The 12788-nt window shown below is 42.2% G+C and overlaps 1 protein-coding gene across 3 annotated transcripts in view; it reads left to right on the forward strand.

The window, feature by feature from the left end:
* LOC148653206 (choline/ethanolamine transporter flvcr2a-like) overlaps window positions 1–12788 on the forward strand; it is a 36053-nt gene that overhangs the window by 10111 nt on the left and 13154 nt on the right. For all 3 annotated transcript variants that reach the window (XM_088647924.1, XM_088647923.1, XM_088647922.1), the window contains exons 2-5: window positions 1777–1918; window positions 6625–6765; window positions 10307–10374; window positions 10997–11100. In XM_088647924.1, the coding sequence (XP_088504050.1) occupies window positions 1777–1918; window positions 6625–6765; window positions 10307–10374; window positions 10997–11100 (455 nt within the window). The remainder of the gene's footprint in view (window positions 1–1776; window positions 1919–6624; window positions 6766–10306; window positions 10375–10996; window positions 11101–12788) is intronic.

The following is a 12788-nucleotide window of genomic DNA, read 5'->3' on the forward strand; positions in this document are numbered from 1 at the left end:
TCCTCGTGTCTTAACAAACGAACACCGGTGTGATTTGGAAACCTTAGTTTCTTTCAAAAGGCTGTTGAACTGCCTGTGATTAAGTGTTCATATAAAATTAACGGTTTCTATAACCACAGTGAAAAAGCTTAGGTTTCTTGGTGTATAAAATGCAAATCAAATTCCAAAACTTGAGCTGTTACTTATATCATAAACATTGCATAGATCTGACAGCGAGCACTTTTATCTTCCTTTCCTGTTGCATGCAAATCAAACTTTTCAGCTTTCCATTTACTTCAACGCAAGAATAAATAGGGGGTAGAACGGAATCTCTCCCTTTTCCTCATCCCCCTGGAAGCACAGCTGCAGCCCTGCAGTGCTGGAGGGGTCTGGCTGAATGTCTGCTGTCCAGCTCTGCGGGCAGTGGCAGGAGGCAGAAGAGACGAGGGCTCTCTCCCTGGCTCGCGCCCCCGCGGGCTCGTCCCTCTGGACCTGCGGCAGCAGCTTGCACAGGGTTCCAGGTGCTCCTTCCTTCTAGCGCGCGGCTGCCTCCGGCTCTGTGGGCGGCCCCAGGGCCCCCCCTGAGGGAGCGGAGCGATTGCACACCTTCTCGTCTCTCGTTAAAATAAGCAACCCAGAGGCCTCCAGAGGCCATGCTGTTTATTTCATTTAGGTTTTCAAAGTGGGCTCCTAGAGCTGACTTGCTGAACAGTCTTCAGGGAACTAGGCTACATCCTGACGAATTGGGGAGCTCTTGAAAATGACTTGACCTTTCAACTCGCACACAGGAGCAGTTACTCAGTTAAATGGTTATTTTATAACAAAAGAGGTTTTAAACCCTTAAAATGGCTGTCACCCCACAGTTAAATAATTCTTGCTTTAAGGAAATATAGAAAATAACTTCAGTGCTAACAAGTTTGTTTAGTGTCCAATGTTCCCCCCCACCCTTTCCTTTTGTTTTTCAGGGATGTTTTTGGAGATTATGAGCAGATTTTCACACTTGGCACTAGACTGGACTGAGAATGTACGGAAGCAGTAGGATTCCTGGGCAAACGTACATGAAAATGCCAGTGATTTCAGCTACTGACGTTTTTAATTTCTTTGGGATTTAAGAGATTATTTCTTCATGGGAGCTGTAATCATTGTGTACTTTCTGGTCAGTCTTTTGTCTGCTCAGAAAAGGCTCACAGTCCCAGTGCTGAAGACAGCCCCAGCCTGTGTTGGGCTGCCCTGCCAAGTCCCTGAGGCATTCTCTCCTATGCTCCATTTCTGTGGGTTCTGTCCTCTTCTTTAACATCCTCTTTATTTCCTCGGCCCTTCAAGGTGTATTGTACTGAAACCCAACTGACTTTCGGACTTACTTGATAGGATGGTTAGGACAGTTTATTAGAACTACTGTAATCCTGCCAGTTCATTTTATTTTCCATATCCAAATACCCATGTATAAGCACAGATCTTAGCCCCTCTGCAGGCAGTTGAGTGAGGCGGCCTTGTCGTGCTTGAGCCTCGGACTGTGTTCCTGAATTTCCAGTACGGTGTCAAATTGCTGCTATATGTGCTGCCAGCGATACACTTGACCGGAGATTGTATCCCCTGCTGGGAATCATGGGAGCTCCTTTTCTTAGCATAAACAGCTGCTTGTGTCGGAATCGTTTGCGTTGTGCGCCAATGGTGGAAGACCCCAGCTGTGATGCTGTAGTCAGTCTTTCCAGGTGTCGAGAAGATTGCGCTCGAGGAGGTCAAGTGTGAGCTGCTCTCGGGGACTAACGCTGCCCTGTTCTCTGTGTGCTCTCTCAGCTTGGCATCGCTGTCGGGTTCCTGATTCCTCCTGTCGTGGTCCCCAACCTAGATGACCTGGACCAGTTGGCCCATCACATCAGCATCATGTTCTACGGGACGGCTGCTGTAGCGACACTTCTCTTCATCCTAGTGATCATTGGTAAGATAATAACAGCCCACTGGTTGGTTGGTTTTCAGCTCGGGGGGAGCTGGGAATTAAGCAGCCTTGAGAATTTAAAACATCCTTCCACGTCTCTCTGCTGTCAGTGGCACGAAGCGGCAGCCCCATATAGAAAAGATCCCCAAAATAGCTTTGTCTCTTAATGGGTCACTGCCATCCTTTCTTCAGATTTCACTTCTCCTGTCTCCCAGGGCTGTGAATTCTGCCTACACAGGGAAAGAAAAATGGTTGGAATGAAAAAGCGTGCTTGTACTTAAGCGTGTGACCAAAGGTGAAATCCTACGTCAAAATTGGAACTCCATTTCAAATGTGGAGGCTCTCTTCAGCAAATAAATATGATAATTGGTATGAGTGAAGAGTTACTGATGAATAAAAAGGAGCCTGGGAGGTTGATTTTGACAGCAAAATGGAGGGAGACGTTTGCTCAGTCTTTGTAATGTGGTGCAACGTCTGAACATCTGCAATTAAAATCTCACTAACAATTTTTTTATACAACAGAATCAGCAAAGACTTCCTAATCGTGTTAAGCATTCTAAACAAAATTGTAGTTTTGATTCTTTATTTTGCCCCAACGGTTTGATGCGCCTTTAATTGAATGGAAAATCCAGAGCTCGTATTGGAAAAGAGCCTTGCTGCTAATTCGCTAATCTCGAAGGCAGAGGGCCGTTACAGTGCGAGGTCGGCCTGCTGTTTGTGCCGTTCATTCTTTGACTTCGGGATGAGTACAGTCCTCCCGAGTGCAGTCACAGGATGTGGGCAGATGTGAAGCGCACCACGACGGATGAGTCCCCCTCCTGCTCTGACTTTGCCATTCATGAACTTCTGCTTGCCAGAACTTTGAAAACAGCTGCTGAACAAACACACAGTGCTATTTACAGTTCAGAACATCTGCACCCGGAGAGAAAGAGTCACACGGCCCTTTCACAGAGGCAGCCTTGCAGAGCTCTTCCTGTGACTGTTCTGAAACTCCTAAGCTCTTCGGCTCCTACGTTTAGAAACTGGCGAGGTATCGGTTACAGCCGCCTCTGCCTGCCAAGGTAGTGGCTGCCGACTTTCACTCTCAAGTGAATGGAGAGGACTTGGAAAGGGCGGAGCTGGGAATGTCTTGGTGCTCTTCAGCCCTCACTGCTCCACGCCTGTGAAACTAGAGCCCTGGACATGTGTGAGTGATGTCAATGCAGATACTGCCACAGCTCAGTTTTACTCTGCATTAGGGTTATGGTACTCCTGGGATGCTTGTGATCAAACCAAAAAGTTGTTAAACACAATGGATGTGTACAGTTTGTACGGTATGCAATTTCCTGATTGATTGATCTTTGTGTTAGTGGTGTGTAAAAATAATCGAATTAAAGCAAAAAGACACTTTGCTGTTCACAACTGAATCAGTGGCTGGAAAAGGAAATGATCTTTCTCCTTGTCTTAGAGTTTTCCACACATACACCAGGTGTTGCTTTGACTGGTGATCATCTATAAAGAATACCCTTCTGTTTGGAGTTTGTACATTATTTGCTTTTCTTAGATTCCTCTGTATTAAAACACTGTTACTCTTTGTTTCTGTGAAGATTTGATAGTATTTTTTTTAAAGTTTTGTTCACTATTGAAAGTTAGACATAGAGTCAATCTCAGCAATTGATAATCTGTAACTTTTATAATCAATTCTGATTATATTAAGGAAGGAATTATATTAAGGCCATATTAAGGAAGTGTTTCAACTGACTGTGTCTCTGTGGAGCCCTGTACGTGAGATGTTTAATTGTAAAGCTAGGTAATAGTGACACATTCAGTGGAGTGTGACAAAACTTACTACTGCACTCAGATTTTAGAATAAAGAGAAAGATAACGGGAAATAAGATATAATCCACAAATTGCAAACAGTTACCTTTTTTTCTTAATTTTTAAATATAATTAATGTATTTATTTAGAGGGGAACAGACACAATTTCTTAAACTGGTCATTAAATCTCGTAACAAAATAAGTTTATTGATGGTATTGCAAAATGTTACGATTTCCGAATTAGGCACAAAATTGTGAACTTTGTGAATGTCATGTATAGTTGTCATCTTGTCTCAAACCCCTGGTCTCACCACGGGTGATAGCAAAAGTTTTCGAAAATTGTGACATGAATTGGCCCTTCCTGCTCACTAGTCACTGTACTGACTAATGTAATGTGATGTATGAGCGAGTAAGTACAGGTTGTAAAGCAGACATTTCGCCACAGAAATGTTCCAACATGATCTGAATGCAGAGTTATCTAGTAGGTAGTATTTGTAAGCAAAACTGTGGTGAAGTCAAGAACAATATTTCTTTGGATGTATTCACAAGCCTGCTTGTTTACAATATAACAGGCCTGGTTCACCTCATTAGAAGTTTGGTTGTCTAGGTCTGAATCATAGAATATGGAAAGTTTGTCTAATTTGTGATGTAAATTGGTGGTTTTACAAATTACTATGTACATTTTACTTTCATTGTAGTTTGAAATGCCTATTCTTTCTAACCCCAAAATATAGAAATAGCATTGCATTTCCCCTTTAAGGTAAGCAGAAAAAAGATCAGTTTAAATCTGTGAGTTATAAACCACTGAGGTAGTATTGTTCATTGCTGTATATTAAGGATGTCTTCAATGAATAGATGATTTCTGTATTGAGCAGTTTATGGCTGCGAAGGCTGACTCATGCTGTGCGAATCTTAATCTGTTTATTAAAGTTTGTAAGTGGGGTTTTCCAGTTCTTGCCATGTAGTGATAATGCCCACGAGATGAGGCCAAGCCAAGCAGTTGACAGGGGTGTGTACGGTATGAGCGAATTCTGCCAGCGTGTCACCGAATCAGTGTTTGAAACGTTGTGCAGGTCTGTCTGAACTGTAGCCCTGTGAGGTGACTGCTCAACAGCGGCTGGACTTTGTCATTTCAGAGCAGAGCAGACACATGAATCGCTGAACGTAGCACTGCAGCCACGTGGCTGTGTTTGCCTAGTGATCTGGATGCCCAGCTACTATACTACTATAGACAGCGTACGGACGGTGACTCACAGCACACTAAGATAAATATATCTGCACCTTAAATGTCAGTCCTTCTGAGTCTTATCTCCTTTCTATATTTCCTTGACAAGCTACAGTCTTGTCCTGTTGGAACTATGCAGGGGTCACACATACAGTAGGTCCATGTACTGTACAGTATAAATATCCGTGATAAATGATTTAGTAACAAATGGAAACAAATTGGAGAAAGTAAATACCTTTTGGATTCACAGACCACAGAGGCCAAACGAGAACTTTGGCTCAGAGAGACTCACTATTTAAATGTATGGCAGAGTTTGCAACGGTACAGTGGGCTCGTCAACATCAGAAACAAATCTAATGTTTGTGACAGCCAGCTGTTTGTCCCAGCATGCTCACTGGCCAACAGCCAGGCTTTCTGACCTGTCCTGGACTGCCATGCACACCTACTGTGGCAGCTGTGCCTCAGTGTTCTTTGTACTTTGCAGGCACTGGGGCATTTCAAAGACTGTATTACTCAGATGCAAGAGTGGTGAAAGAGAAATAAAAGCACTAACTGCAGAGATGAAAGCTCCATGGCAAATGTGAAAGACTGATCTATTTGGAAAGCTTGTCATAGGTCCTGATGTGTAAACAACCCCAGGGAGAAGTCTGGTGATTTGCAACTGCACATACTGACATCTGCCCTTATTTCACATCTGCATGGATGTAGAGGCATTTTGTGCCACAAGTGCTTTTCTGTGAGGTCTGCTGTTCCTGCGGCTGTTTTATTGGATGAATGGCCATCTGTGTGCAAGTGAGTGACAGGAGACAGCTGGCTCGTTTGTGTCCTCTATTGCATTGCTTGGAAAACAAAAGCAATGCTAGACCAGCTATTAGGAGAGTCTCACAGTCTATCGGGCCTAACTGAGCTTCCAGATCCGACAGCCCGTTGGCCACAAAACTGGGAGGTGGTGATCCTTTAATCGCTGAAATTCCCATTAGCCCTTACAGCATGATGCAAGTGGCCATTTCACATTAGAATGCATAGCACACCGATGAGCTTCCAAACTGTATTGTTTAGGCAGCTCACATAGTGATATGGAGTACAATAAAACTAGGCAAACATTCCGCTGATGCCTTGCAGAGAACAGGACCCATGTTGTATCAGAAGGTTCACCAGTCTTCAGACTAACTGCAGTATAAATCACCCTGGACAGTGATTTTATTGTCACTCATGACAGTTTGCCTCTGTCATTAGTGTGCAATCAGTGTGGACTGATAAAATTGATGGAAATAATAAGAATCCCGATGAAAATAGAATGTTTTTTTTCAATTATTTTACAGCTGAATGAACAAACGTTAAAGGTATGTGTGCAAGTGACCATTAAAGGTTTTGTTTGCCATTTGGATTTGTTTAAGAATTTAATTGTTCTGTGTTGCCCAGCCTTCTCCTTTACATGGTCTTTAAAGCTCTAACACAAAGTGGCCATGTTTTTGTAGCATACATGCAACCAATAATTGCAAGTGCAAGGAGTGTTTTTGAGCTAAAGCACAGTTACCCACAGTGTGATCTAGGTTGGCAAAATGATGGGGAGGAGAACAGAATGAACAGAGAACATTTATGGATTCAAGAGACCTTTCTAGCCTGTTGAGCACCTGTGGTTCAGAGGGGTCTCTCTTGGGGCTGACACTGTCCCGCTGTCCTCAAGTGTTTCAGGAGAAGCCGGAGCTTCCCCCTACGCAGGCTCAGGCTACCATCAGGAGCTGCCCCCCGGAGAACTATTCTTACATTCAGTCCATCCTGCGTCTCCTCAGCAACCGACCCTTCATCCTCCTCATCATCACCTACGGTATGTTTGCTCTCCTCCTGGGGTGGGTGGGGGAGCTGGGGGGTGTTTAGTACCCTAATAATCTGCAGCTCTGGAGAAATTGGTAAGAGAATCCCTTTGAGACTGAGGAGACCTCAACCAGGTCTAGAGGTTACAGTTAGAGGGGGTTATAACTGCCCACATAAACTGCTCAGATGCTGGATTTCTTCTGGTTTGCTTTGCAACTGATTGGAACAGGGTCTTGGGTCCTGAATTTCATGGCTGGCTGTCGCTCAAAGCAGGCAGTTTCCCCTTGCCTCTGTGGCCTTTCCTTCCTCCTCTCGTGCTTTTTGGAGATGACATAGCTCCTGATGCAAATCGAGCATTTCCACTGCTGAAGGCAGTTAGCGCAGGGTAATAGGAGGGGGCTTCACAAACACGGCCTCGAGCTTCACTGTGCAGCCAAACATCTGGAGCCAGGCAGGAGCAAAACCAACAAGAACGTCATGAAAGATCTTTTAACTCCCAAGGAGAGAGTCCTGAAGGTAAACTCCCTCACCATGGTACATTAGCCATGTCCCTTTTATCCTTGAAGGAACCTTTGAGGCAATATTAACCATCGTAAGACCCTCGCTGTTATATAATTAGGACTTTTTGAGGGAGCAATGCCAGCCATTGACATTGTTGCCAGACGTTAGGTAACTTGTTGGGGAAGATGAACAAAATCTGGTAGTGAAGTCCGCTGTCCCAGAGCTACAGCAGGGGATGGTCTGGCCTACGATGGATTCGTCACGTAGTCCAAGCAGTTTATTTTCAGGCTGTTCTGTTATGAGCCCACGCAATTCTGAATTCAGAAGTGCAGGCAGACTCCCCCGACCTGTCCTTGGGAAAATAATATAATTTGCTCCAAATGTCGTAGGCTTCATTGTTCGCTTTTTGTAACAGGCTGTTTCCACTATAGCAGGCAGGTCTCATCTTACTTTGGACCTCTGGGTATCAATGAGCCTGCTGTCATATTTTATGGAAGGAGAAGTCTGTAATCCAACTGGATTGAGTTTGTTCTCAATTCTCTGTGAATTGCCACCTGTGGGGGGCAACGAAATCTCTAGTCTGTAATGTAGGTCGGTCCCACATATGAGCATCCTCCCCAGGAGTGTAGAACAAACAGTGCAGGGCATTCCACTGATACCCCAGCCTGCAGCTTTCACTCTTCTTGAGATGTCCCTGTTCAGTCTCAAAATTCTTGTTCTCCTCAATCAAGACCCTTCTCTACTGTGGTTAGATGCTGTGGTTCTTAGAATACAGGATACAAAGACCATCAGGATTAAAAAATGAAGGAAGACTCTGAAACACACATTGATCCCTTCATCAGTACAAAACAGGAGTAGAGGCCAGCTGGTAAATCATGGTTTTGCCAGAAACCAGGCTCTTCCACTCTGTTATACTGACAAAGTGCATCATGTCAGGTGATTCAGCCACCATTAGGCCACAGCAAAGAATGTTGCTAAACTCCACGTAGGAGCCTTTAGCTGCTGAAACCAGAAGAGCACAGAATTCTTGGTTTATTTCTCAATGGCTCATGAAATTGCGGACGTGATCTCGGGTCTGTGGGAGAGTGTAGGAGCCAGCCAGGCTCTGGAGCCCTACTCATGCACCAGAAAGATTTCAAACTAACTAGCCTGTTGTACTGTTCCAAAGCAGAGGTGGTCAAATCTTATTGGCCTCCCTTATTCATCAGTTTGTTAAGATTTGTAACAGATGGATGTTTTTGACCAATTTAGCAGGTTGTTTGCTCATGAGCTGACCTCTCTAGTCTTCCAGTGTTATCTCTCTAAAGGATCCCTAAATAACAGCACTAAACAGAAGATCTGCTTAAGTGGCAAATTACACCTTGTCTTCAAAAACTGATATATATATATACAACAGCCTGCTTCACCTGTTTGGGACAAGGATCAACAAACCCTGTAAAAACCACACCCTGAATACTGCAGCAGAGCTTAATCTTATCAATGCTATCAAGTAGTTATGCAAAATAATTATGCAAAATCTCCCATGTCAGAGGAATTGAGATATTGTGCCAGAATTACCTAGTGCACAGCTGCTAGTAGTGACAGCACTGTTTTTTCTGCAAATAATTTATTAACCTGAACCCTGAGTGGAATTCTGTTGTGTTCTGTTGTGTATTGATTGAATTGTGCTATATACCATGAGTCATTTTAAGACAAAATGTAGACAGTCCCATTAAGTCTTATTGGAACAAAGCTGTTACCTGTAGCTGTAATAAAATTAAACTTTGTGCCAACATTTCATTTTACACTAGTGATAGTGTTATGCTAGTTTTTCATGCTTGTAAGTATGTTTATGATCAGAGAGTTCAAGGGTAAAGGGTTATTTAGCTGATGTTTGACAAAAATGAATTTCTAGTTAAATTAAACCTACAAAAACTTGAACATATACCTAGTATCTTTTTTTTTAGTTTGTTGTGGAATTAGACAAAGTCTAAAAACGATATTTTCCAAGCATGCCTTTCTTGGCCAAATAAATGCCTGTTTTGATCAGGTGTTTTACATTAAAGTTGCAGAGGAGGTCAAATGATGTCTGTCCTCTGTACACCTCTCGTTGAGTTTTGAAATGCAGCACAGATGGATTTGGTGGTGTTGTCATGAGCTGCAATTCCCACAGTAATATTTGGATCCACACTATGAAGGCTGTTGTTATTTGAAAGGTGCAGTTTCCCAGACCTCTCAGCTATAATCCCCTGCTCTTTGCGGTCTGCTTCTTGGCCTGGCTCAGAGTATGTTTTTATTGTGTTCTGAAGGCTGAATGCCCTGATCTTTTGCCATATACATCAAACAACTGTTTCAGAACAAATATCTATGTCAAGGTCAGTAGTGTGGCTGTATGACCCTTTACCCAGATACAGGGAAGGGAACAGTGTAAATCTGGATTAATGTTACTGGGAGAAGAGTCCTCGCATTTGTTGGACCCTTTTCTCCACAAATCACAGGACTAAATCAAGCTAGAGATCTCTTTATTGCAATAAAGACAGGAGGACAGATGAAGTTAACAGGTTGACCTCATCTCTCGCTCACTTTCATTAGGACAGCAGCAGGCTTTTAATCTTGAGCAAAATTTCCATACAAAAACATACATTCTTTATGATGAGTGTGTCATGGGTGGTAACCGTACTACAGTAGGTGTAAACAAGGTCAGAAAGTTAGGCAGTTAAGTCAGCCTTGGACAATTAGCCAAGAACTCTGTTCTCTTTCATGTTGCTGAATTAAATATAGGATACATGAGTTACACCTCCAAACGTTAGACCAGCTGGGAATGCACAAAATAGTAAAACAGTTCTTGAGGGCCTAATTGTTAACTCCTAACAGGCGTAGGTTCCTTCACTATATAATTGTGCAGTTTATCTGGACAGCAACATATTAAAGTAAAGCCGATGAAAGAAATACAGTAGCAAGGTTGTAGGGTTACTCAGTTGTATACAGTACATAAGTGCATCTGTATGTGTATATTATGCTAATTTGTAAAAGGAATACTTGCATCTAATCTTGCACATCTTTCATTCATACAGGATTAAACGTTGGCTGCTTTTATGCTGTATCCACGCTGCTGAACAGGATGATTATTGAGCACTACCCTGTAAGTCCCTGGATTCAAGTTAGTCTCACCTCTGCCTTCTGTGTTTTCCACACAGGGCAGTCAGAAAAGCCTCTTCTGGTGAGGAGTGAAGGGATTTAACCAGTGGGACTCAAATCAATCTCTGCCTATAGAGGGATTTATATCCCAATAACGTCACATTGGTCCCATTGAATTCCAGTTCACACAAGCTCATAATTCTTTGAATTGTCTTGAATTGACTTTTTGTAGGCTTTTATAATATTATTTGTGTTCTTTGTTCACTTGGTTTTTCAGTGTTCATTTTCCTCTTTCAAGCATTCTACTGCCTGGATTTACACAAAGAACTCTTTGTGCAGGAAACAAAGTTTTATTTATATGTTTTTCTTGCCGATTTTGTTTAGAATTTACCGATTAATTTCAGAGCTTCGGAGTTCCTTAAACCTGCACTACAAGATACCAAAAGCTTTATTCGTGAACGTGTGCTATAAAAACCGGGTTTGTTTACAGCTTTACTTGTTTCATATCAATGAAAATGAGAAATTATATAACTAGTAACCTGGAGTGTTAAGATTTGCTTAAACATGTTTGCGAAAAAGCAGGTACTGAACTCTGGCTAAACATGAGCCTTGTGTTTGCTCCCCAGGGTGAGGAGGTGAATGCTGGGAGGATTGGCCTTACTTTAGTCATTGCTGGTATGGTGGGTTCTCTCATCTGTGGCATTTGGCTCGACAAAACCAAAACCTACAAGTAAGACTGCTTTTCCGATTGCTGCTCGAAACATCCGTTGCCTCTTGCAGAGTAATTCAATAACACTTCAGACTCCCGGAGAAAGGCAGTCAAAAGAAGTATGCTCAAGTTAACCAATATTACAAAATACAATCAATAATGAAGAAAAATGTAGCTTATCGCCAAATCATTAACAGATAGATAGACTGTAGGGGGCAAACACTGAAAGTAAAAGAAATGTAATATTTTATTTTAGCACCAATAATTGGCTCGTCTCAGACAGTATCCCACACTTCACTGTAATGGTCTAGTAACCAGGTGATGCAGGACAATTTAGCCTGAAAAATCCCCAAGTCTTTGCTCTGTTTTTGCCTGCGTCTGATAAAGAGTTACAGTTGTTTTGCCTGTTAAACTGAAGCATTTGTCTTGTGTTGTGATTAAATGTGGAAAACTAATCTAGTTTTTGCAGTTTAAAGGAATGGGCTGATAAAATCTAGTTTATTAGTTAAGTCACCTTTCTTCTGACAACCACCTTAACAAACTCCATCAAGTTGGTACCTGTTGCCATGAGCAATGAGAATTTATTACCTTATTTCTGATGATTTCTCTATAATACCCTGCTAACACAGCAATGCCAATACATCAGAAAAAAACGACATATCAATCATACGGAAATGGAAGACATTTTCCCCATTGTCAGACCTTCACTGTTCTCACCAGCAACTGATATGTTTCATGCTGTTAAAATACACATCCCCATTATCAATTTTTCTTGTGATGTCTACTCTACATCAGCGTACAGTATGCAAATAAGGAAAAAGGATTTATTAGAATGGGACTCACACTACCATAACAGATAGCAGCACCTTAAAAATGCTCCTTATTCATGAATTGGAAATGGACAGATTTTACCATTATTACAACCACACTTGTAGGATCGTACAGTAGATTGTGTGAATAGGTACAGCCACGTATGCAAACACTATTAAATTATGTAAACTCTATTAAAACAATCCGATATCCTGTTCTTATTTATTACTTTGATGTTCTTAATAGCCCACACCTTCCATAATAGTCATAATATGCAAATATTACCCAATATGTGCTACTGAGGTTCGTGCAATGGAGTTTGTATTCATTTGCCTTCTCATTCTCATTAAAGACTTGTTTTCACCATGGACTGAGGACTGTCGCTTCCCTCCAGTCAATAAGGCTCGTTGCCCTTGAATTGTCTTTACAATCGCCTTTCCAAAGGCTCCTGGCTGGATGGATTGGAGAGTTTTTTTTTTCCCAGTGCAAGCTTCTCGGAAGATCCCGAAAAACCGAGTGCCACATCCGATAGATTTTCATTCCAATAGAGGTTGACAGCTTTTATTCAAACAGCCTTCCGGCTAAATCCTTGGGTTACGAAGCGTGGAAACTCATGGAGAAGTACAGAATTTTTTTCCTTTGTGGATTTAGCTAGGGATTATAGGAAGTTTTATTTGGCTTGGGTTTCGTAAATGCCGGATGGTCACCTTCTTAATTAGGTGGTTGCTTATCCTCCGTGAGCGAGCCGATATTGAATTCTTACCAAGAATTGTTTTTTTTTTTGCTTTCTGTGTGTTGTTTTTGTGACATACTTTATATTCCTCCAGCAAGCCAATTAATACCGCTTTGTTACACAGAGCAGTGACCTAACAGGCTGTTAAAAATAGCAGCCTAATATT

This window comes from Lepisosteus platostomus, chromosome 10 (genome assembly GCF_059453375.1).
Source record: "Lepisosteus platostomus isolate fLepPlt1 chromosome 10, fLepPlt1.hap1, whole genome shotgun sequence".
NCBI lineage: Eukaryota > Metazoa > Chordata > Actinopteri > Semionotiformes > Lepisosteidae > Lepisosteus > Lepisosteus platostomus.